The sequence below is a fragment of the Lutjanus erythropterus genome, chromosome 4 (assembly GCF_056507025.1).
Source record: "Lutjanus erythropterus isolate fLutEry1 chromosome 4, fLutEry1.hap2, whole genome shotgun sequence".
Taxonomy (NCBI): domain Eukaryota; kingdom Metazoa; phylum Chordata; class Actinopteri; order Lutjaniformes; family Lutjanidae; genus Lutjanus; species Lutjanus erythropterus.
In genome coordinates, this window is record NC_139320.1 from 43,775,443 (window position 1) to 43,801,136 (window position 25,694).

Genomic DNA, 25,694 nt, shown 5'->3' on the forward strand with positions numbered 1-25,694 from the left:
CAGCCTAATGAATAACTTGTTTATGTTCTATAGCGTGGTCTTATTAGAAAGTGGTGCCTCTAAGGTTTTATAATTGGATAATGTTTTTCTAGCTTATTGATCAAGGGCACAGACGATCACTGAAAATGTGAACTGAACCCTTAATGTCAGCTCAATCATAACTCTGATTAGAAACGGACAGAGTGTTAAGTGCGTTCATAAGATTGTCCCCTAATAACCCAGTGGGCCTATAATCCCTATAGTCGGGGTTCCTCTCTCAGGGGCCCTCAGGAGCCTCTAGGGGACCATTGTGTCCCCCCTCTGTTGACTCAGACGTCATGAATGCCAAAGATCCCCGTTACTGTTTCCGTCAAATCGCCCCCATGAATGTAAAAGTCCAAAGTTAAAGCCTCTGCAGAGCAGAAGTCTCCCCCTGCGCTGCTGGAGCACTATAGGGCGGATTAGTGGCCTGGAAGAGACCGCTCCGCTCTTTGAAGGGATTAAAGTTTAAATGCTTTAAAGCGGGAGAGCTAGGGTCGCTCCTGGCTGCTCTTTTTTTTTCTGGGGAGGCAGAAAACGGCCTGCATGCAGAGTTTAACTTTGAAACAGTTTAAGTTTCTCGGTAAACTCACCTCTGAACCCAGCAGACGGGACGAGGACACACAACAGACGGCGTGGCCTGGGAGCTGACTGCTTAATGCGGAGGCCAAAAAAAACATCAACTGCTCTCATATTCATTTAAATTGTCTGAAGAATATAGTGCGTTCATGGGATCAGAACAGAACCCAGTGGTCTCTCAGAACTATTGTAAGGCTGGTTACTTGTTCGTTTGTCACTGAATTTAACTATTTTCGGTGGAAAGAGCAGTTGGACAGCTTCGTCTTTGGGTGACTTCGTCCACTTCAAAAGTAACTGAACACCTACTACAAATATGGCACATCACTTCTCTCACCGTATCACTCCGCCGGTCCTAACGCTCGCTACCATTGCACTCCAGGTGCACCATATAGTTCCTAATCTACATTATGAAGCATAATGCAATACACATAGTTACCATGAATTAAATTATGCAAACTTTCAATAAAAACCTCAGAAAATAAGATAATCTACAAAATAAATCTCCACAAAAATAAATCTCATCTTAATAAGGTCTACTCCAATGAGCTCATCTGAGGACCTTGGTTTGCAATCTGTTTAAAATGTTGAGTATTATATCACTACTGCAACGGTAATTTGGCATTTTATATGCCTGTTGGACACATGTATGTACATGCCAGAATAAATAATTAGTCTTACTTAGAGTATTTTATGTCATGTAATATCTATAAAGCCTATTTTGGGGCCTATCAACTATCTATAGTGGTGCAAAAAAAGGCACAAAATCTGGCAGGGTGCATATACAGACATTTTTCACAGCCATATTAAGGTGAAATAGCAGAGTAAAAGCAGGTGTTACCAATGTGACTAATTAAGGTGCTGTTGCAGTTTTTTCCAATGAGCACCCTGACTCTATTTGTCCTTAATGAAAAAGGACCTTAATCAAAATCATCTGTAACACCTGCGTTTACCCTGTGACAAAATGACTGCCCTGAAAAGTTGTACATATCTTGCACAAATAATTAGTTGTTATTAGAACTATCTTAATACAACAAAAATCAGCACCACAAAGTCTGCAACACCAAAGTTACAGTGTCTCTATTAATGGCTGGGGTCCAACCGCCATGAACCAGTGTCACACTGTCAGTAAACTGACATGTCATGAAGGAGTTCCCAAACCCTGGACCCCCACAGTAGCTGCACATAGACCAGATACCCAGGTTTCAAGGTAATGAGGTTTTTATAGTCTATCAGTGTTCAAACTAGCATCACTGTAAATTACAATCAACAAAATAATAATGTAAATTATTTTAAGCAGGTTCAACCTGCTGCCTTAAATATTTGAGCTGGCTGAACTTAGGTTAAATGATTAGTTCAAAGTTATCTAATTTTTAAACTTTATTAAGTGACCCTGCAGCAGTGCATCTCAACTCATCATTTTAAGTTAAAATACTTAAAATCAGAACAAGCTGAATTAACTTGAGCCCAATAAAATCTATATTTCTTGTTAAGGAAATGAGAAAAGATTAGTTGATTCCACTAAATTCCTGTATGATGTTAAAGGTGTTGTGCTGGTCCCAGGCCTAAACATTTAAAAACTACAGCAGTCCAAACGTTGTATTGTCTTCTGTTCAGCTTAAACCTCAGAGCTCTCGTGTCTGGCCTGGGTGAGCCTCGGACTCGGACACATGCAGCTACAGACATGAGTGATGTTCAGCCAGAACTGCGACATCCAACATCAGCAACAGGATGAACAGCTGTATGAACAGGAGCACCGCGTGCCGCCCCGCCCCAAACACCCACCAGCTCTCCTCTCACCAACCACACGATAAACGCCTCAAACAAATCTTATTATTAATACTTATTCGTAGTTTAAGTGAGTACAGTGATGCAAATGCACGCATGCGCATGTGTTTGGTGGGATAATGACATTAAGGAGCATCATCATCATCATCATCATCATCAAGCAGCCGCTGGTCAAGCAGAGATAAGAGCGCGAGCCAAACTTAATTAATTTCTTGAATGCGCGTACAACGTAATTTTTGGTTTGTGGGTTACATTATTTAGTGAAATTTATCCACTAATAAAAAGCCTGTTGATTTGATGAACAGAGGCTCAAATGTTCTTTAAATAGCACCACATTTTGAAGCTGCACGGCTGTAGCTTTCATGCCCTCCTTGTGTGTGTGTGTGTGTGTGTGTGTGTGTGTGTGTGTGTGTGTGTGTGTGTGTGTGTGTGTGTGTTAGACAGAGGCCGTGTGGGATATGACTTATCACATTGTATGACACCGAACAATAAACTTAAACCAATTTATGGAGCGTCAATGCGTTTATGGTTAGCCTGTCGTGGTTGCTCAGTTGTCTCTCCGCAGCAGCCAATTCCCTCTCTCGTCCTATACATCAAAGTGACGCTCACTCTGGTGACATCTCTGTAAAAGTGATCGGAATCAAATCAAAGCTTTTAATCTCAGCAATCACCGTCACATCTGGACGCTTTCCCCCACATAAAGACTTCTGTGGCTGCTGAGCTGCAGTGGTTTCTACGAGCCGTGTGAGGGGCAGCCGAACAATACTGACCGACTACAGAGCACTGTTTGGGGCTTAACTTGAATCTGCTCGTTGTAGGCACATTGTAGTAGATTAATTATACTGTAATCATAAATAATATCGCAAATTAATCAGACAGTATCATCTCAGAAGTGGGAAAGGATATCCTGCGATATGTGCCTCCAATATCGGACACACTTATATCCTGATTCTCTGTAAAAATTACTATTAAATTACTTAAGAATTTCCAAATTCTCTGATTTAGGCTTCTCAAATGGGAATATCCTCTATGACAGTAAAATAAACACTTTTGTAGATAAAACAAGATATTTGAGGACATCACTTTGGCCTTTGGAAAACAGTGATCAACATTTTTTTTTCATAATTTTCTGCCTTTTTATGGACCAAAACAACTGATCGATCAATCGAGAAAAGAATCGACAGTTGATAATGAGAATAATGGTTAGTTGCAGCCCTAGAGTTCAAACCCAAAAACGCAGAGTCAGTCTCATTTTGTCTGCATGCAGGCTATTTAAAAGGAATAAATACCCACAAATAAACTACACCTTACAAACCAGACGTGGTTTATGAGCAGCTTTGAGGCTGTTTGGCTGGACTACTTTCTTCTTCATTATAGTGGAAGGGAAATAGTTGCTGGCATAGTCTGACTTGAGGAGGAGACAACAAGCATGGAAGTGTCTGAATTCCGTTTCTATCCGAAAAGAGTGTTTTTAGGCTGATTAAAGTCATGATAAATGCAGTTTATGGCAACATTTGAAGTAAATATAATATGGGTTTGGTCAGATTTGTGCTGGGAAGACTTGACTCTCCAGAAAAAGAAACCTCCCTTAGAGGAAGCATTACAGAAGACATTATGACTGTTGTAAATGATGGAGCTACTGTTCTTTAAAGCTACTACAAGACGTTTTGTACTGGTTATGAAACACTCTCAGTTTATAACTGATGGCTGTATATAACCCATATAAGCAATCAAGACCATCCGCGAGAAACTGGCAATTTCTGTATAGTTGTTCTAAATGCTGCCACTGGGTCGGATTCTCCTGAAATTAGATTAAATGAGGTGAGTTTACATTTTTCCAGGAAAAGTTTCAGTGAGTAGTAACTTTGTCAACTAGAATGAAGCAGGAAGAGCTTTTTTATGTCCATAATTTTATTTTTGATAGTTTGTTGTTATGGCGGTGGGAATGCTCCCACTTTTGTTCTCAAAGGCCCTAAAATCAACAAAATGTTAAAGTTCACTGTAGCAGCTTTAAGCTTTAAACTCTGCTGACACCCGCGAGCTCACGATGCTCTGGAGCGCGTGGGCGGTGCAGTGAGCGGTGGTGGGTGGGTGGAGATGGGGGGGCAGTCCGTTCGTGTCCATGCTCACTCACTGGTGGTGGTATTGTCATGGAAACTAGACCACCGCCTCGCTATTGTCTCGCGCTCTGCCAAGTTTATTATAAACACCGCGCGAGCCGCAGCGCGCTGTCAAACGGAGCGCGAGAGCAGAGCGCACTGCAGTCCCGCGAGGAGGAAGACTGAGGAGACAGAGGACAGAGAGAAAAACCCAGAAGAAAGTGGAAAAAGAGAGTGATAACGTAGAGAGAAAAGAAGTGAAAACATCTGGATTATTTACAAAGAAAACGAAAAAAAAAAAAAAACAGCTGCGTGACGCACAAAGCTGAGAGGAGGTTTGGAGACGAACTGGGGATACTGGAGAGACAGACCACCTCTGACTGGTTTGAACTGTATCACTCTGTCTCCTAATATACTAAGACACAGCCGGCACCTCTCTGCACTGAGTCCCCCCTTCGTTTCGTTTTGCAGCCCGGTGTGCGCCAGCACCGGCTGAGCTCCATGTATAAGATGGATTACTCCTACCTGAACTCCTATGACTCCTGCATGGCGGCCATGGAAGCGTCGGCCTACGCGGACTTCAGCTCCTGCAGCCAGGCTAGCTCCTTCCAGTACAACCCGATCCGCAGCGGACCCTTCTCCAACCCGGGCTGCACCCCGCTCAGCACGGCCAGCTGCACTCTGGGAGCCCTGCGGGAGCACCAGCCCACACCTTACTCATCAGGTACATCCGAGCGTGTGTTTCATCCCTCTGAGGGTGTACGCGTATCTAAACAAAGCTTATGTGATGAGAGAATTCGTGTTCATTAAACCAATTATTTTTTTTTAAGAGAGCAAAGAAAAAGTAATAGAAGTTATGCATTTTGTCATCTCAATCATTTGCTCTGTCGTGAGCAGCGAAATGCAGTTTCTACCGATATATAAAAAGAGAGGAAGAAAAGAAAACCTCCAGCTGTCACCTCTGTTTTTCGTTATATATTTTCTGTCCTTGAATGGGAGCATCTGCAACGTGAGCAATTTCCACCCGTGGATCAATAAAGTATTTTTGATTCTGTTTCTGAATTCTGATTATGGAGGACAGGCAGTTTAAGGCCTGTTGTTTTACATGGATTTTTTTTAAATCTTACTTAATGCATGTTCAATCGATGTAATGGGTTCAATTTTAATGTCATTGAATCTTTTGATGATGAAAGAGAATTTTACAGGTGAAACAGAATTTGGGCAATAGCCTGTATATGCATGCGCCATTTCCACTATATCAGAGGTCTGTAATAATAATAATAATAATAATAATAATAATAATAATAATAATAATATCTCAAAATGCAATTTCGACAGCTTAGCATAATCGAGCGCACACTTGTTGGCCCTAATTAGGCCACCTGACATACAGCTGTTTGGGTGTGTAATTATTCTTTATTTTCCGGAAGCCATAATTGTGTAACTTTCTAAAATTGAAATTAAATTTAAGACTTGCTATGCATTTTGTTCGTTTTCTTTTCTTAAAACAGTGAAATTCTGTTCCTTTCTGACTGAGTTTCTGAGCATTTTGAACAGGCTTGCACATACATACAAATGCTTGCTTTCTGTATTATGACATTTCTATAAGCCGTGAACTTAAAAATGAAAAAAAAATATTTTTAGTTGCAAATACTGAAAAGCACAGCAATAAAATGTAGGCCGAACTTTTATTGCGAAACGTTTCGCAAAGTCGCTAAATAAACAGCCCAATTAGATTAATTCTAAGGTCTATAACCAATATGAGTAACTGGGATGAATTATTTTTCTTCGCTATATTGCAAGGACCAAAAAGTCTCACTCAATATTATAAAAGGTCAGAAAAAATAATTGAATAAATAAATAAAAATTCAAGTATAAATCGAAATGGACTCCAGCCTCTACGATACATTTTGTTGTGTCCTGCTTAAGGCCCTCAGCCTAATTTCACATTTTTTTCTGACTCCACTGTCACTTCTGATTGGCTCTGAATCAGTCGGTCCATTAATTAACCCGCCTTCCAAAAACCAGTAACAGAAATAGTCTCTTGCTGCGTGACGAAAACAGTTGATTATAGTTTATCGGACTGTTATCGACATCCTGATGACGTTTTAAAGTTGTTCTAATGTAAAAATCCGGCGAGGTGAAATTACGCGGGGCGTTTTCACAATAATCCACGTGGCCTCTGCTGTTTCCGTGACACCATTTTTAAATTCTTGTCATTCGACCATTAAATGGATATCATTTGTGTCTCTCAGTCCCTTACAAGTTTTTCTCGGACCCCTCGGGCCTGAACGAGAAGAGGAAGCAGCGGCGCATCAGGACCACGTTCACCAGCTCCCAGCTGAAGGAGCTGGAGCGGGTGTTTGCCGAGACACACTACCCGGACATCTACACCCGAGAGGAGCTGGCGCTGAAGATAGACCTGACCGAGGCCCGGGTACAGGTGAGAGCAACACCTTTTTATTCTTCTTACAACTGGACAAACCTACAGTTTTCATGTAATGGTTTCTGTGGTAGCCTTTTATCCATCAATCTATCTGCACTGTAAAAATCATACAGCAATTTAGAGGAATAGACTAATCTTTTCTCATCAAATTAACAGATATATACAGATTTTATTTGTTCAAGTTAATTAAACTTTAACTGTATTTATTTTCAGAACACGTCAGAACTTATAAATTATGTAAACTTGAGTTTTTCTGATTTGAAATGATCGGTTGAATGTTTGTACTGTACAAGGAAATCAAATTTGTTTGTAATGTGCATCAGTACGACTGAACAGTTGTTGGTTCAATATAATATCTTATGCTTACTAGACAAGTACAACTGAATTCATTATAAGTTTATTTTTGACTAGAAAAAACCCACACATTTTTTTTTAAGTTAAAACAAACTCCATAGGTATATGATCAGTTTGTAGTCTGATTAAACTCATGAAAGCAGTTTATAGATAAACAAAATATGAAAACTGAGACAGTGACTCTTGATTTTTTTGGGCTGAGAGGGAATATTTGACTCCAAAAAAAAAAAAAAAGAGAAACGTCCGATAAAGGAAGCATTACAGACGACAATCAAATTTGTTTGTAATGTGATTAATTAGTTCAACTTAATAGTTACTTAGTTTTACTGAACTTGTTTTGTAAGGCACAACTGAACTAAAATCAAGTTTATTTGCCTAGAACATTTTTTTTAAGTTTAAACAATAATTTTTATTTTCTTTTATTATCTATCTATCTATTATTAACTTTACCTTGGTCTTTGTTCAACAGGTGTGGTTTCAGAACAGGCGTGCCAAGTTTCGTAAGCAGGAGCGTGCAGCCAACGCCAAAGCCAACAGCTCTGGTGGCGCCGCGGGCAGCACCACCAGCAGCAGCTCTGGAGGGAAGAAGGGCGGGGAGCCGAGATCTTCATCCGATGACGACGAGTCCAAAGAATCCACCTGCAGCCCCACACCTGACAGCACGGCCTCCCTGCCGGGCTCCGCCAACGGAAACTTGGGCAGCCCCGCCAGCCTGAGCCCCAGCCCAGCTCCTGCCAACAGCGGCTACGCCAACACCTCCAGCTCTCCGGTCCTGCAGGGCCTGAAGCCGCCCAGCTGGTCCAGCCTGGGGCCGTCCAACCCAGCCGTGGCCCAGCCTGCCGTCCAGACTCAGGAGATTCTGAAGGCCTGGCAGCCGGCGGACAGTATGACCGGGCCCTTTGCCGGAGTCCTGTCCTCCTTCCACAGAAAACCCAACCCCACCATCAAGACGAACCTGTTCTGAAGCACAGAGGAAGAGAACACGACAAACAGACATTGTGTGGTCTACTGTACTGGAACAGTGAGGAGTTTCTAGCTTTTGTTGTGAGAGTCAGGATTTGTCCATCATAACGCTGAATTCACTGATGTATACTGAACAAAAATATAAGCACAAAACTTTTGCTTTTGCTCTGATTTTTCACAAGTAAAAGATCTAAGACTTCTTCTTAGGACACAAAGGTTCAAATTTTGTTCACAAATTTGTAAAAAAGAAAAAATGTTTAAAAAGGCCAATCTAAAATTAATAATTTAATTTTGTAAGAAGACATTTATTAGGCAGTGAACTATGGCTAGTTCACATAGGGCTACAGATGCCAATTTTTTTTGTCAGGAGGGCAAAGCTTCACTCTGTCTCTGACTGGCTAGTACTCACTGCCTTCTTTGGTTGGGTTGGTTACGTTTAGGTGCGATGATGGGCTAAGGTAAGAATATCAGGGTCAGCCAATGGGAAGTAGAGTAGGACGGGTCATAGCTTTGCCCTCTTGAGAAAAAAACAGTATCCAGCATTATGTGAAATAGCCGTAGTTCAGTGCAGAATAAAAACCTTAACTCAAGATAAAACTGCACAGTTCAGTTAGAGCAGCCTTTTAATGTGACCAAATACACAGTTGCTGCTGTTAAATAAGCATCTATATGTGTCACCTGTCAGGTGGATGGAAAAGTACTCATTAACATGCATTTTAAGTAATTTCTGAACAAAATTCCACAGAAATAAAGCTTTTGTCTGCACAAAAGCAGTCTTAGACCTTTTACTTCAACTTATGAAAAATGGGAGCAAAAACAAAAGTGTTGCGTTTATATTTTTGTTGAGTATAGCTCAGCGAGGCCCTTGGTTCCTCTCTAAAAAAAAAATATCATTACTCAAACTCAAAGCTCAGAAAGGTCTGGTCACCTTCTTTCACCCCAAAATATTATGCAACTGCACACCTGCAAAACTCTTCACATTAACACTCAGATCAGAGCTGTTCATACACGTGGACAAGAAATTCCTCTTCATCAGATAAAACCGTAAACTCCATGTACAGACCCTTAAACTTTAATGTTTGTGTGTAGCTGAATCAGAACGCGGATCAGATATGCATACACAGATTCATACACAATCTCTTTTCGTTTGTCTGTTAAACTCACATTCCCACGTCGTGCACTTGGACAGCCCCAGCAGCGGCTCTGATGAGCATGGCAGTCAGGTACGAGTTTAAAGCAGAAATCTAAACATCACGCTCCACTCTCTGCCGGGGAAACCAAACAAGCAAACTTTTACCCTCAAGCACAACTTCCTCTAAGCCCCCTGACACACAGACTCCCACCAGAAGGAAACAGGGTCCCCTTAAATCTCTTTGCCGAGCAGAGCAGAGCACCCCAAAATCCAATTAGAGCGGCCGGGTCCAGACCAGACACCTCCCCAGTTCATCCCCTCCCTCCGTCTTTACTGTATCAAGTCCACACCCCCCCCTCGCCACCACTCTCATCCTCAATGTGACCCCCAGTCCTTCACTCTCTCTGTCCCATCATGCCTTTCTCCATCAAACAGTGGGCACTTTGTTAAAATTCAGAAAGGGAAAGAGACGTTCTCTCCCTGCCTTGTTGTTTGGGTGAACAGAGGTGAGGAGTTAAACACAGAGCAGAGTGTAACCTACGAATCGGTCAGTCTCATTAGAACTGAACTGTGCTATTATCATGGTACTACTGGTTTCTTACTTTCATCACCCACTGAAGAGTTTCTCTGATGATTCCTCCTGCTGGATTGATGGGAACAAATGATTTTGTTCAGCGGGCAGTGCTTCAGTCTGCCGTACGCACTCTTCGATCTGTTTCACGAACTCTCCCTCAGCCGACAAATCCGGGGTGATCTTTCTCAGAAATGCAACGCAAAGCTGGTCAAAATGTTGGCAATATAGGGAGAGATGCAGACAACTGCTGGAGTTTTCTACTGTGTGTACCCCAATTTTGTTCATGGTGCCCCCCCCCCTCTCTTTTTTGCGAAAAGGCAAAAAAAGCAGCTGTTTGTTTGTTCTTCCACCTCGCGAAGTTGCCTGTGTATCATCCCTATTTTATTATGTTGCAAATCACTGAAACATGACTGATTCAGAGCTGATTTACTCAAGAAATCTAGGTGAAAAAAAACATGTATTTATTGAAATTTTTTATTATGTCAGTGAGAAAACCACACGTTTCTTTGAACTGCTCCATGAAATTTTGTGACTGTAATTAGTAATATAAATATTAGGTAGCCTTTTTTGTTGATTTCTCACATGTTGCTTTACAGATTTATTTCATTGCAGAGCATCTGTCTCACAGACCAACACGTCCATGAAAACTATGAATCGACAGAAGCTCTAGTGAATGAGAAGTTATAGCACTACTCTGAATATTCTAATAAATCTACATTATGGAAGCACTATGTGACGCGTTCAATGACCTGGTTTCTTGTGTGTAATAGAGTGATGAGTGTGTTATGTCGAAAGTCGGACCTCAGAGAGCTGTTTTCCTGAACACTGAGGTATGAGCACCTGAAATAAAATTTTAAAGCTTTTTTTCAAAACTTTTCATATTTTGAAGGCCCTTGTGGACAAAAATTCTAATATTTCCACTGCCATAATCACAAAATACGGCGTCAGAAACAAAATTATGGAAATAAGAATATCCTCCTGCTTCATTTTAACTGGCTAACTCACTACTTACTGTACTATCGCCTGGGAAAATGTAAGCACAGGCTCGTTTCATCTGATTTTGAGGAGAATCTGATCGACTAAGCACTAAGAAAAACTATACAGAAACAGCCAAGTCATTTGTGGATGGTCTTGTTTGCTTATGTTGGTCACATAGAGGCATCAGTATTAAATTAAGACTGTTTCATAAACAGTTAAAAACTCCTTATAATAGGTTGAAATGTCACTTATTTCAATTTTACCGTACAATTTTTCTCTTTCCTTTAATGAGGCAGGTCTACAGCTCACGGACCATAACTCTTTCATCATGTCAGCTTTTCCCTGCAGACGACAAAAAATAAAAACATGAGTGATTCTATAAAATAAGGAAAGGCATTAGATTTTAATTGAAAAAAAAAGACATGAGTGAACATTTTACATTAATTTAACATAACCAAAAGAGAAGACTACATGAAGGAACAAGATAAAATGGAGTGTGTCAGAGAAAACAACAATGGCAAAGTCTCTTTTTCACTTATGCACACAAATATAAACACACACATAACCACACACACACACACACACACACACGCACACACACAACCGAAAACACTGAAGAGCCAAAAAGGCATAAAAAGACATTAGATTTAACACGTCTGAATGGCACATCCACATTCTCTGCATTATTTGGCTATTAAAAGGTTAGACATATTGTACGACTTGTAACACAGGCACAGAGCTGTACGGGAGCAACGTAACTGGTCACAAAGAACATTAGGATAGGAAAGGGGGAACTTTTTTCAGACGTGACAGATGAAACGGCTACAATCACATCCAACAACGGCACATTCATTTAGGCTGGGTTGCATCAACAAGGGTTAATTATTAAACCTGATTAAATCAAGGTTTAACTTCAATTCATGTTGCATCCAATTTATAAACTAGTTTAAAATGAAGGAAGATTTAATTCAAACCAGATTGTTTTTTAGTCTAAAGATTAAATTAAATTCTGCTGCACCAAAATATACAACTCATCAATATTAACTTTAAACGGACACTTGCGTAGGTTAAACTTGTAAAATGAATGTCTTTTGAGATGGACTGAGCAAAAACTTTTCTCCACTTAGCTATCAAAATGTGTAACTAACATTTTAGCTAGCTAGCAATGTAACATTTAGTTAGCTTTCGAGATAGTGTACCATTTCATTAACAACTTGGCTAGCAAGCAAACCATATATTGTTGCACTGTTTTTTGTTTATTTGTTTTTAACTGGCTTGCAAAAAACATGACTTAAAAAAACTTTTTGACTAACAAGCAAACAGTGCTATGTTTTATTAGAGAATACAGAGCAGCTAAGTGTTAGCAGTTCAGTTCTTTTATGCTTACTAGGTCCCAACAACACTCAGTTTTGCTTATGTATTTACTTTAATTTGGGTAATCAAGCACCTCCATACTAATAACACTGTATTTAATTTTGGTTTAAACCAATACAATTAGATTCACTAAACCGGGATTATTTTTTTTAATAGTGCAACAGAGGTCTGCTTAATTTTAAATCTGGATTTACAAATTTTAAACCTAGTTTTGCTAAATTCTAATTAGAACTAGCCTTAAATTAAATTAATCTTTGTTGGTGCAATGCAGTCTTAGAGTTTAGAGTTCTACTTTCTCATGACAAGCTGTTGACAAGGCTAAAAAAGTGTGTGCTTTATTTGAGTTTGCGCGAGTTTTCGTGATCCACCTCAGTAAAGAACCGGTGTCAGGTATGTTGAGATGAATCTACGTCAGCAACTATTAAAAATAACATTAGCTGGCTTATTGGTTTGGCTTCTAGTCTCTCAGGCAGAAGAGACGGCAGGATTTAAATTAAGAACAAATAAAGGCAGACTGAACATTAACAGGTAAGTTAACTCTCAGATACTGCATATAAACAAACCATTGAGTAGAACTGTAAAGTATAACTCCTTTCACTTAATATGACTTGGTTGTGTCTTTTTCCCCCCCAGAGTTTCCACAGTCAGCATCTACAGATGAGGTTTATGGAGTAGCAGCACCACCTGCTGGTTAAGTCAGAGAACAACAAAGGCCCTCAAACCATCCTGTGTCCTGCAGAAACCGGACTTTTCCGTTTTAAATGTATTATGAGAGGTGACATATTCTTCTATGAGGCCGCATCTCTACTAATGAAAGAAAAGAACCAAATTAAATCAGCAAAATAGGACAAATCTCTGGAATATATTATAGGAAAAAATGTTTTAGTAATAAATGGTTTCTCCAAAACACTGACAATACGATGGCTGTGTAAATCTTCAGTAAAATAACCAATAATCTAATTGGCTGCGTTAACTAATTCCCTGCACAATGCTCCATTTACACAATTTAAAATGAAATGAGAAAAAGATGTGACCCATCAAACCTGGGTCATGAGATCTGTCTTTTTCTGTAATTTGACATTAAAGTGTGAGCATGAGAAATGTATTGGGTAAAATGTTGAATGTGATATATCACTTTGGTGCAGCATTTATCACCTCATGTATACTTGTATTTAATTTCCTCGCCCAATCAACCAAATAATGACTGCGCCAAGAATCTGTATGGCACATGTGTCATTTGACAGTTCACTCCAAAAACAAAAATACATAATTTTCCTCTGGCCTGTAGTGCTGTTTATCCATCTAGATAGTTTTGGTGTGAGTGGCAGAGTTTTGGAGATATTGGCTGCAGAGATGTCTGCCTTCTCTCCAGTATGATGAGATGGCTAACTACGACATGATTTCTGGAAAGAGACAATGACCTTTAATTTTTCATAATTATTTTTTGCCGTGTTGAGAAACATAAGACAAGTGGCATCTAGCCCCATTATATTCTCGAGACAAGTCAGACATCTCTACAGCTGATACCTTCAAAACTCTGCCACTCACACCAAAACTATCTAGATGGATAAAAGCACCACAGGCTAAACTTTAGCCTGTTGTTCCTTTAGCTGCTAAAGGAACAATATGTAGTTTTGATTCGGGTCAGCCTAAAAGCCAACATGTCACTGTTGGGGTTTCCGGTTAAATGTTGTACCGAGGTGAAATATGCACTTGTAGCTCTAGCAGGACTGGTTTGGTTGGTTTGCTCCATATTCCCTTTATCATTAAAAAAAACACAAACATAAAACTATAAATACATGCGGAGACACTGAAACAATAAATGCCACCATTTCAACAACAGTGGCCCAAATATCAGAACAAAAATACAAAATCTGAGAATTGTGAGCTGAGCCCACTTTAGTCTGACATGAGTCAGGGCTAGCTCCTCTCTCATCCGCCAGCATGACAGAGTCAAGGGGGTTTCACGGCTGACATTACCCTTGAGCGCTCTCTAACAATCCCCACACATTCCAAAATGTGACCATTAGTGGAGAAAAACCTGAGACTCAGAGAAGACACAGGCAGCATGTTTTCAATCCTCTAGTTTCTCACAAAAAGCCCTTGTCTTCTCATTTTGCTTTTATCTTGAAAGTCTGCAGTTTTTTGTTTCTGAGGAGTTTTAAACTCTCTGTCTGTTAAGGTTTCTCAGGACAAAGACAGGAAAACCAGCTTTAACGCTAGCTTGAAGCTGCAGGTCAGAAATGATGGTACGACACACATGACATGACATCAAGGCATCAGCTGCTCCACACGCGAGTCTCCAATTCTGTCTGGACAGAAAAAGAACATCATCTCATCCTGCATCTTTTCACTAGGTTTAAAGCCGAGGGTTATGTAGTGATGCTTGAAGGACTGAAATGTTTCTCATTAAATAAAGCCACCTCTACACCAGCGACAACACACATACAGTACATGTGAAAAAAGATGGTGGTTCGATGAGTGTTTTTTTTGAAAAGTACAAATGGAGTGCAATTTCTCTCAGAAGGCACAGTCTGGCATCGATTGGCATGTTCCAGCTCAGTTCAGTTCGGCTGAGTTTTGGCCTCTTAGGACCTGGTGTGGTTTCAGGCCAGTTTGGACCAGTCATAGACCAGTTAGACACAGTTCATTTCTGTTGCTGCTGCTGTTGCTGCAGCTGCTGCCTGAGGCTTTCCAGCAGGATTCTCTTGTGGGCGGGGTCAAGCACTCCTGCCTCCTCCAGGTCCTCCTCTGTGATGTCACTGGAAAAACAATAAGAAATGTGAGAAATACTCTACTTTAACACAGTATCACTACATCACGTCTGTTATTTTCACCTGCTAACAAAGCTATTCTAAACCAGGTCCCTGCATCATCTAGGGGGCAAAAGCAATGGTTTTGCCAACTGGTTAGATTTTATTATTAAATTTTGGGGGAAGGTAAAGCTGTTTTTTTTTCAAATATCTAAATGTGCACAAGTATTCACTTAAATCAAAAAACATAAAATCAAAGTACTTAATTTAAATGACCAGTTACATTTGAATGTCCCCAGGCCAATCAAAATATGTTAAATCATTTATTTGGGAAGGCGGTCCTTGACATTTTCTTTTAATAATCAGAAGTGGGCTTTAAATATAAAATAATTAGGATTTGTTAGTTGTTGTAAATGCAGCAGGAAGATAGTTGACATCTGAGTCTCATTCCCAGGATGTCAAATACCAACATTTTGGGATGGTAAAGCTTCCCAAATACAGCAAAATAATGAGAAAATAAGAAGGTAAGGATGGAGGGCACTTCTGGTGGGTTGTGGGTAATGATTGAGAGAGATTATTTTTGTATGAGTCTATGCATTGATTTTTGCGAAAGTCCTGCATAGTTTGCCTTTATGGGGCTCAACAAAAGGCTGAGAGGCCCTGCTCTAATGCATGCACCAGATGCATGAACATCAACATGTTCGTTGTGTGTGAGTGCATGTACCTGAGGAACTCTAGGTCATCCCAGCCGTTGTGTAGCAGACCCTGTTCATACCTCTCCAGTCCCAGTCTCTGCAACCATTCCCCCACTGAAGACTCACCAACAGACAAAGATGAGCTACTGCTGCCCCAAAGTGCCTGCACAGGGAGAATGAAACACAAGGTCAACTAAGAACTAAAGAAAACACAGTGCATGCTTTCTGGAGGTTTCAAGAAGTTAAATTTAAGACCATTATGAATGCAATTAGACTATAGACTATTAGACTAATAGATACAAGGGAAAATCCCAGAATCACTTGCAAAGTAATGTTAATGTTTTTCTGACTTCCCATACGACTTTAATGTCTTTAAGTTCCTAATGTGACCATTTTTTTGCACAGGGTGCAGCTGGCTTCAACCAAGCACTAAATGCCCTGTTCTCAGGCCAGATTTGGGTCCTGTGGGAAAATCTCACAAATATCTGGGCTTTTTTGTCTTTATTGTGAGGACAGCTGAAGACATGACAGGAAAGGGGGTAGAGAGAGAGAGGGGATGACACACAGCAAATAGGCTACAGGCGGGAATCGAACCGGCAGCTGCTGCAGAGGACTGACAGCCTCAATACATGGTGTGCACCAACTAAGCTATAGGGGCGCCCTTGGACTGTAAAACTTAATGTAAAATGTAACTGGACTAGATGTGAGATTTTGTGTTTGTGAGAAAAAGTAATACAAAAACAGGGTGACCTGACTGAAAGAAACAACAGATAACAATCCAAAAAAGTCAAAACTTCACTCACTGTAGCTGTCCAAGCATCAGTAATTGCATTAATTAACTGACAGTGAAAATAACTATTAGTTGCAGCCATATGCATTAAATTACACTTAAAAAATTACCCTCAAATGAGCCAATGTGCTCACCTCCTCAGGCATGTCCTCTGCAATACTCTCTGTGATGGGATTTCTCGGTGGGAAGGTGCGGCAGGCGTCCAGACCTAAACCCATCGGCTGCCCTCTGAGAGGTGGTGGTGCAGAAGGAGCGCGTGGTGGCTGCCCAGGAAACTCACTCTCACTCAGTGTCTTTGCCATCTGGAGAACAGAACACGACTGGTCATCCAATGCCCCTGGTCCTCCTCCTCCTCCTCCTCCTCCTCCACCTCCTCCTCCTCCTCCTCGTCTAAAACCGTCTCCAAGGGCCAGTGGGGCGGCAGGACCGGCTGCTGGGATCCTGACCTCAGCTAGGTCTGGGTATAGAGGGCGAGGTTTGGGAAATGGAGCCTCTGCAACCATCTCCAGGGCTCCCTTAGGGAGAGGAGGAGGGGGGAAGTCGGGAGGGGGTCGATTCAGTGTGCTTCCAACTGTTGTCCCACCACCTCCCTGCATGCCTGTTGCACAGGCGCCACCATCGTCCTCTGAGGAGCCCTCCTCACTAATAGCACGGACTGGGTGCCCTGTCATGGGTCTCCGTGGATGAGAGGGCCCAGAGCTCACAAAGGGGGGTTTGGTTCGAGCTCCGGCTGAGGGTGGAGGGGCTTTAGCTACCTGGGGGTTTGCAGATGTAGGAGACGGGAGAAGCTCAGGTGAGAGAGCAGCAGCTGACTGGTTGGGAACGCCCTCCAGGATGTAATAGGCGGGATTATTATAGCTGTTCTTGCTGATGGATGGATCCCCATCTGGAGCTTCCTGTTTAGGCCTTCATAGTACACAAAAAAACAAACAAAACAGATGGGTGACGTTTTACATACTATAGTATAAAAAATGCTCTGTTGATCTTTCCACATCCACATCCACTGGTTGTATTTTTGCGTGCAACTTGAAGGTTATGCGTATTTGCTGCTCAGAGTGTGTAAAGTAAATGAGTGTGTCTGTACCTTGCAGCTGTTTCCTCCTTGCTGCTCCTTTCTCCTTCCTCACTGACCTTTCCCAGCTCTCCAAGCTGTTTACGAACCACAGATGGCCTGCGTCAGGAACACAGAGAACAAGTTAGCAAGTGGGAGAAAATAGAAAATTCAAAAAGGTGTCTGCGCCTAAGGTGTAGGATATCAGATTCAATTAAGATAAAAATTTTGAGTATCTGTACACTAGATTAAAGCTCCACAAACAGGACCTTTTGGTATATAAGTGGACCAAAAAAGGCAACATTTCATCTATTTGGAGCTTTCATACACCTTCATTTTTATCTATTATTTTTACCACTTTGACTCAGTTTATTACAGAATATCAGAATCATGTTTATTGCCAAGTAGATTGCCACATATTAGGAATTTGCCTTAGTGTTTTGGTGCATAACAATAACCATAGATTGTAGAAAAATATAAGGAAAGATAAAAAAAAAAAACAAGTAGTGCAATCCAGAAATATAAATAGAAAACAGAAACTTCAATTCCTCAATTTGAGTACTTCATTATAAAGCTGTCTTATCACACAATTTTGCTTAATAAAAAAAGTTGCATTGTCTACAGTTTGGATGTTGCACTTGTCCATATTGCGATTTCAATAATATTTTGATCAATTGTGGAGCCTTAATATATTCAAGAGCAGGTATACTGTATGTAGGACAACCTCTGAAGAATGAGTGCAAACTTTAATTAAAATTCAGTTTTCTGAATTTTACTATAAAACTACATCAAGTTCAAAATGAAAAGAGTAGAGTGTACTGACTTGACATATTCATGTCCCACTCTGGACACCATCATGGATTTCCCTTTAGGTCCGCCTGTCTCATCCTTGTCCACACTGATCCACTCTGAAATACAAGAATTTGTCAATGTCTGCTTTGGACACTTCATATCTAAAAATTCATTTCATTTGTCTGAACTGCTTCCTTTACATCTTCCTCCTTCTATGTTCAAAAGAAACTGGCGCCCCTGTCTGTCTGCACACTACACCAGACCATCACCACACACTTACCGTAAAGTCTCTCCCTGGTTCCCATCCTTTCAGAAGGGACTCTGACCCTCATGGACCCCCTGATATTTCCTGTTTCCTCGCCACGGTGGGACAGGTAGGTGTGGAACTGCTGCGCTGTGCTGCCAATCATTGACTTCAGAGCTAATACACATTCACCTAGCAGGGGAAAAACACAGGATCAGTTTGTCATCTTCAAAGAATTGCACAGCCATAGCACAAAAATAAATTTAATCTCTTTATACCATAGGACTCATATCCATCCAGTGATTTAACTGTTAGCAGCAGATGTTGGTCCTGCAGGTACTCAATTTCCGAGAGAAGAGGTTTGAGTGTCGTTAGCTGCTTGTTGGACCAGCCCACACGCAAGAAGTTGACATTGTCGCTGCTCTGACTGTCGTTCTCATAACTCTTCTTAAACTCTGCAGATGAGAGACAGAGAGAAATGCAGGGCAGGGAGGACGGGGAAGAGGACAACAGGAACAAGGTGGGAAGGAGAGGAGAGGTGGGGAGAAGACAAGGGAGATGTTTCTTGTGCATTTCATTCAAAAGAACATGGTGGACAGGAGGTGGGCATGCAGCACAGGTCAAAAATGGATTGTAGCTTAGGTATACTGACTGCCTGAGATTGGGAGGGAGGGAGAAAGACATGAAAAGAAGAAACAGAACAGTTTTATTACTTCTGCTACATCTACCAGGACTGTGCTGTAACCACTTTGGTGGTTTTCCACCTCACCTTCCAGACACGTGGAGTAGAATTCGATGAAGAACTTGGTTCTGCTCGCTGTCTTCACTATGGCCTCAATGCTCTCAAACTCAATGTAAGCCTGCTCTGAAGACTTTGGCAGACCTACACAGAAACAGGTGACCAGGAGGGATGAAGAGGTGGAGGAAGAGGAGGGTGGAAACAGAGAGAGAGAAAAAAAATTGTGAGTAGGTGGTGCAGAATAGTGTGCAGGACAGAAACAGAATTAGTAATTTACTTGTAAATGTGACATTTTGCAGTATGAATGAACACGGAGAATGAGTAACAGGCTGCTGTATTTATTCCCCTCTGTTCAGCCCAACTCAACTCAGCTTTCTATTTCCGCTCTCTGTTCTGCTGTGTGTCACCCACCAGATTACAGGAATACATCAGACCAGACTACAGGCTTTCTTTATGTTATCTGTCTTGAGAAAAGTCTCACTCTAGGGTATTACGCCAGTGGTCATCAATTTTCTGTTAACCCAGGCTTTATTCATTAGACTCATGTTTTATTAAAAAAAAAAAGGGGGATGTTTGGGGCATCAGTTGACACTTCGTCTGCACAAAATGGACCGATCACATATTGCGTACTTCAGTCAAGAGGAACAGGTTGTTATAATGGAGAGTTATGAAGAATCTAAAAAAAAAATATTGTGACAAAAAACAACACCGTTGCTGCAAATACGGTAAGAGAGGAATGCTGGCAATTGCTTATCATAAATTCATAAGTAATATATTTATTTTACCATTCAATACCTCCCATTTATTTCTAATGTTGACGGCTGCACATTACAGCTGTTAAACTTTAAAACTGATACATTAAAAACACGATATTCTAGAAGTACATTTAGGTCTGACACTGTCCCTTAATGAAGCAAAGCACTGTGGTTTTTGGCCAAATCAAAATTAAACAAATTTTACTGACTGAATGTTATCTATGATAAATACCAGTCAGACTAATCAATTTCCTAATCAATCTTCTGTTAGCTAGAATTCATAAACATGCATTTTCTGTATCACCAACTGAATGCATTTATGTTTCCATGGCAATGTGATGCAAACAGCTTGTCCTGCTATAATTACATGGCCTTGTTTGATGACATTACTAATGTATAATTCAAAAGGTTTGCATATATTCTGAAAATCCACCATTAAAGCCAAATCATGTGGTTCATCTGCAGCCTATGAAAGAGCAATAATTGAAGGAGTCAGACCAGGAGGGGAGAAACAAATTTTAAGTGAATCCACTCATACCTTTCTTGGAGACAAACTGGGAGGTCACCCCCACCTCGAAGGTAGCAAACACAGGGGAATGATCACTGGTCACTATATCGTCTGTACAGCCTGAAAAACAAAGAACACATATCCTTGTCTCCTGGTTGATTAATCACTCATTTATATTAACTCCTGTCTAAACCATATAGAGCTTTACGATGCCAAAGAGGACCTCTGTTTCACTGAATTCAAACATCAGTGTGTTGACTGATTAGTCTCACCATAGGAGTTGCAGACAATGTGTGTTTCGGGGTACGACTTCCACAGGATCCGGTCACACCAGGATGGGACATTAGTCCTCATCTGGGATAGACAGAAAAGTAGAACTGTCAAAACGGCTCACAAAAAGAGAAAATACAGCGGCGTGTACTTGTCAGAAATGGCTGGCAGTGAGTTTGTTTACGATGGTGTTTGAGTTACATACCCCTGTGGCCTTCTGCTTCTGCCAGACATATGTGTCCCTTGAGCCACGTTCATACCGGTAAGTGGGTGGGAATGAGATCTCTTCCTCCGCTGCAAGCAAGCAGACATATATTTATTTGCTGGAACGTGTAGCAGGAAAGTGTAAAGGGACAAAGTGTTAATGTCCTTAATAGTAATACATATATAATATCAATAAATCTAATTTAAACATTTATGAACATTAATTTGAGACAACTCTAGGCAAGTGTTAGATCAACATAAAAAGAACACACATCTTGTAAGCAGAGCTGTATTGTATTTGTATTAAAACATGAACGTATTGGAAGACTGCTGTTTGCTAATGTGACACGTACACAGTGTTTGTGATACAAAGTGGCTGATGACAGCATTTTCTTCTGATCAGTTGTAAATTTAATCTGATATGAGCGCAAAAGTGTCACAGTTTCTTGCAATAGAGGAATGCTGATTTTGAGTTGTCCAACATTTATCTTTCCTCAGTGAACCAAAAAAAGGCCAAACCACACACATCGAGGGCGGGTGAGGACAAGTGGCCACATCCTGTGCAAATGGTGTTCATGAGAAACTATTTAGAAACACAAGCACAGATAATACAAGTGATAGGAGACAGAGGGTCACCATTTTTCATACTGTAGTTGATTATTTTTTTGTAATAAACAACTATTATTTTTTAAATTATTATTTTTTTTATTTGAGAATGGACAAGTTTTAAACAGTAAATAAACCAATAATGGTGTAAGTAGCAGCGGTAATGAATAAGGCAGATACAACCAAGCAAGATACTAAGATAGCAGACCGAAAAGAAAAGTGAAAACAAACAAACAGAAAAACATCCACAGAGAACAACCACCCAGTTTTAAACCCGGCCTCCTCCAGGTCTGATATTACTGGATGTGTCGGTCTCTAATGGACACAGAAATGCCTAACCATGCCTGTACAGTGGCTGTTGTAGATGACGATAAAACATTTTAACAGGCTATTTGGACCAACTTATATTATGGTGTCTTTCAATATATATTTCCTATTGCCATTACTTTCACCTGCACTAAATATTTTATACATACCTTCCTCATTTATATCATGTATTTGTATTTTGTACTTACCTTCAAATCCACCCCTTAGTCTTTATTACATATACATATGCACATTACTCTGCCTTTTACGGTTTTTGCACTTCTGCATGGATAGTAAAGTGAATTTCATTGTCTCAGTACTTTGTACTCTGTGTCATCAACGTTGAATGTAATCCAATCTATCCATGAATTTTTTCAGAAGGCTTTTAAAGTCATTAAGTTTACATGACATTTTTGTAGAAACTTTGATGATGATAGTTAAGGAGGCTCAAAGTCTTGCTAGCACAACAGGAGAGGTGAGCAGGTGCATTTGGGAGGAGCAAGTTATCACTTTGTGTCTTAAGAAAATTAACCTGCTTAATGTTTAGAAATTTCAACTATCATTCCAAACAAAACTGCTCTTACTAATGAACGTCAGGAAGATCTTTTTCATTTTTATACTGTATAAATCGTGATGTTTCAATTTTGCATGAGATTGTTGATCTTTGTTCTCGATGTATTTATGTTTTATTGTCTTGTATTGACTTGCCTCCTGTTGCTGCCACTTAGCCAGATTGTCACGGTAAGTAAGAACTGGTTCGCAACTGACTTATCTGGTTAAATAAACGTAAAATAAATACATAAAATAAATTTATGCGCAGGGAGATGAGTCTGATAGAAAACACAGGCTTACTAACCGAAGCGTAAAAAGACTTTGTTCTTCTCCCTCTCCAGGTTGAGCTGGTCCACCTTCAGCAGCGGGTCAAATTCCTTCCTGTTAATGTAGTTTAAAATCTCCTGCACACAAATGACACAAACGAGACAGGACCACAAAATGAAGTGTAATCAAAATCTGCTGTGTTTCATCACTCTGTCTGTGTGTGCGTTATGTCCTGTACCTGTATGTCCATATCGAGCCTGTAGTTGAGGTCTCCCAGCCAGAAAAGGTGTGTGAAGCGCAGTGAGATGTCAAAGGAGCTCAGCTGTTTGTCTCCTAGTGATAGCAGGCGTAGGATATCAAGGTAGTTCTGGTTCCTCCTGTAGGTGTCAAAGGCCACATGTATCAATGTTAATAAGAGATAAAAGAGTAATGAGTGTATGCGTGTCGTGTTTCCTGAGACACTAAAAGTATTATCAAAAATTTCAGTCTGTCCCCACAAAGTACAGTTGTAATTTAAGTGCACTGTTTTAATTACCTGGCGATCTTCTCATTCCCTGATGTCAAGTGACAATTCACAAAGCCAAAAGATGTCCCGTTGAACATGAAGGATACACCCACAGCTCCTTTGTTACCTAGGAGATCCATCAAAAAAAACAACAACATACAAATGGCAGCATTTAATTGGAATTCTGTGTTTAAGACATGTTCAGTGGTCCTTAAGGTGACTTCTGACCCCTGCCCTATTACAGCTCCTTCTGGAGTGCCCTCTGGCGTCTACTCTTTGAACAAGTTCCAGCATGACTTCTTGGCATTCTGTGCGCTGCTTGATTGTCATCTTATCTTACTAAAACGGAAAGAAACAATTCCCCCATCTCCAATGCAGTGGATTGGGAATATTTTATATTATATGAGGTTAGAAAAAACACTGTGAGGTCCATCTGGCAACTGTTTCTGAGATACATGAAAGAGGAGATAGAGTTACAAGAGAACCCCTTGTGCAAATGTAATTATTATACAATAATGGTATTAGTTAAATATCCCGCTCTGGTAGACCCTAAGAATTAGGATAGACTTTCCAAAATTCCATCTCTTGTTTTTTTTTTTTTTTGTATTTCAAAAGGCAATAAACAAAAATGAGTAATGACAAGCATTACTTTATAGCTAAAAGAACCACAGAAATATTTTGAATTCATAAGGTAAAGATATGAAATTCTTTAGTCTGGGAGAAAGAATATTCAAGTTTAAGCCTTACTTAAACAGTTAGAGAATGAAACTTCAATGTTACTTTTGAAGTTTAAAGTTTAAAGAGCTTAAAATAACATCATGGCATTCTGATGATACAGAAACCAGAATTTTTCCTCTTAATTCAAGTCAAATTTTTCTTTATTCTAAGTCTAAAATCTAAGTGTGACCACACAAGTTACTGTGACAAACTCACAATAACCTCTTTAATTGCCCCTTTGTTAATAGACAAAGTCAGTGTTTGGTTGTGCTGTGATTCCATTGTTCATATTTTCCTTTTGATTTTGAACAGGATGCAAAGCATGTGAAGGAAGGATAAAGACTGGATAGTGAGTACTGTTGTTACCCAGTGTGTTGGCGATGCCTGTCTTGACACTGGACATCCCCACGTGGCTGATCCGGTTTTCATGTTCGGGTTTCACCAACACAGCAATTTTTATGTTCCACAGAGTTTGCACTGCGATCTACAATGAACAACAATAAGAAACAATGAGGAATCTGTAGTCATCATTTCTGCTCTCTGTACAAAAATAATAGCCCTATTTTTCTACGTGTTCAGTTTTCAACCTTCTCAGACATATTGCCTCCAATTTTATTTCCCCCTCATGACTTACATGGATAATAACACCAATGATCCTACATTTAAAGCCTCTATTTAATAAAAATCTTTGTTTCCGGCTGCTTTCCTCACCGGTTTATAATCCAGTTCTGTCTGTTCTTTCAACAGGGCACGTAGAGACTCCACCCACTCCCGATCACACACAGAGTTTTCTTGGCTTCCAAACACATAAAGGTCATGAGGGATTGTGACCGTCATCTCGTCCAGAGTCTTACCGAGGCCGCGACACAACACCCACGAGGCCACAGACTTTGGTGAAGGCACTGAGCCTACAGAAAAAGACCAAAACTAGTACATTCTCATCCAAAATACTGTCATACTCTGGAAATACATGCATTTGTGTTTCTTTCCAATGCAACATATGCAAGTATATGATTCAACAGTATGTGCTGTTATTAATGCATGTTATGTTAAAAAGAAAAAGAAATTGAAGTTGCTAAAAATAATGTGTGAGTGTGTGCGTGTATGTCTAACCCATATTCCAGGTGCCTATGAAGATTGAGATCATGTCTGGTTCGTCTTGGTTGGAATGTTTGTTCTTCATCAGCTGCAGTAGCTGGCAAAACGCCTCCCGCTTCTGAAACACACACACAAAGATGGGTGAGTGGAAGTTGCTACAAAAAGGCACCTTGTTTTTAAGAAGCTGACTAACAATCAGTGTATATATGTGCTTTCATTAAGCCTTTAAACATTATGAATGAATATGAGTTTAGTTCTTAACAGCTCTCTTATTCGCAGACCCCTCGCTTTGGTATTTTTTCCATCACTTTTTTGTCATTAAAAGATGTTATTAGGAAGAATCTCCAAGGAAACTGAATTCATAGGAGAGATTTTGTCTTGGTATGTACCACAGAAATTGTTTCTGTTAGTGTCTTTCATCTGAATATTGTATTGTATTGTCTTTTACTATGAATATACAAAAAGAAAAGGCAATGTGAGTGTTTCCTTGTGAGTCTGAATCTGTATACGACTAAAATGTTTATCAGAGGGTGTTTGTGC

At 40.2% G+C, this 25,694-nt stretch overlaps 2 protein-coding genes across 3 annotated transcripts in view; one reads left to right on the top strand and one right to left on the bottom strand.

Annotated features, from left to right (window-relative positions):
• The first annotated feature begins 4,584 nt into the window (after window positions 1-4,584).
• On the top strand, window positions 4,585-8,371 carry phox2a (paired like homeobox 2A). Its single transcript, XM_084716624.1, has 3 exons — window positions 4,585-5,205; window positions 6,737-6,924; window positions 7,751-8,371. Exons 1-3 carry the CDS (start codon window positions 4,983-4,985, stop codon window positions 8,243-8,245), a joined length of 906 nt encoding a protein of 301 aa, XP_084572750.1. The 5' UTR covers window positions 4,585-4,982; the 3' UTR covers window positions 8,246-8,371.
• A 6,155-nt stretch (window positions 8,372-14,526) lies between these two features.
• inppl1a (inositol polyphosphate phosphatase-like 1a) overlaps window positions 14,527-25,694 on the bottom strand; it is a 32,247-nt gene continuing 21,079 nt past the window's right edge. Inside the window, exons 11-28 of one of the 2 annotated variants that reach the window (XM_084718094.1) lie at window positions 25,170-25,272; window positions 24,768-24,964; window positions 24,423-24,540; window positions 23,370-23,466; window positions 23,073-23,211; window positions 22,872-22,971; window positions 21,105-21,193; window positions 20,902-20,983; window positions 20,660-20,749; window positions 19,397-19,510; window positions 18,906-19,082; window positions 18,664-18,819; window positions 18,415-18,499; window positions 17,625-17,711; window positions 17,296-17,446; window positions 16,675-16,842; window positions 15,780-15,913; window positions 14,527-15,064 (exon numbers count right to left, since the gene is read on the bottom strand). In XM_084718094.1, the coding sequence (XP_084574220.1) occupies window positions 14,950-15,064; window positions 15,780-15,913; window positions 16,675-16,842; window positions 17,296-17,446; window positions 17,625-17,711; window positions 18,415-18,499; window positions 18,664-18,819; window positions 18,906-19,082; window positions 19,397-19,510; window positions 20,660-20,749; window positions 20,902-20,983; window positions 21,105-21,193; window positions 22,872-22,971; window positions 23,073-23,211; window positions 23,370-23,466; window positions 24,423-24,540; window positions 24,768-24,964; window positions 25,170-25,272 (2,202 nt within the window). In that variant the 3' untranslated portion in view covers window positions 14,527-14,949. Of the gene's footprint in view, window positions 15,065-15,779; window positions 15,914-16,674; window positions 17,447-17,624; window positions 17,712-18,414; window positions 18,500-18,663; window positions 18,820-18,905; window positions 19,083-19,396; window positions 19,511-20,659; window positions 20,750-20,901; window positions 20,984-21,104; window positions 21,194-22,871; window positions 22,972-23,072; window positions 23,212-23,369; window positions 23,467-24,422; window positions 24,541-24,767; window positions 24,965-25,169; window positions 25,273-25,694 lie in introns of both variants that reach the window. The other variant, XM_084718093.1, reaches the window with a different exon arrangement.

Excerpts from the sequence above, each read along its gene's own strand:
- phox2a (XM_084716624.1), top strand. The coding sequence starts at position 4,983 with ATGTATAAGATGGATTACTCCTACCTGAACTCCTATGACTCCTGCATG. Across the intron at positions 5,206-6,736 it reads GCCCACACCTTACTCATCAG|TCCCTTACAAGTTTTTCTCG; the intron begins GTACATCCGAGC and ends TGTGTCTCTCAG. Across the intron at positions 6,925-7,750 it reads TGACCGAGGCCCGGGTACAG|GTGTGGTTTCAGAACAGGCG; the intron begins GTGAGAGCAACA and ends TTTGTTCAACAG.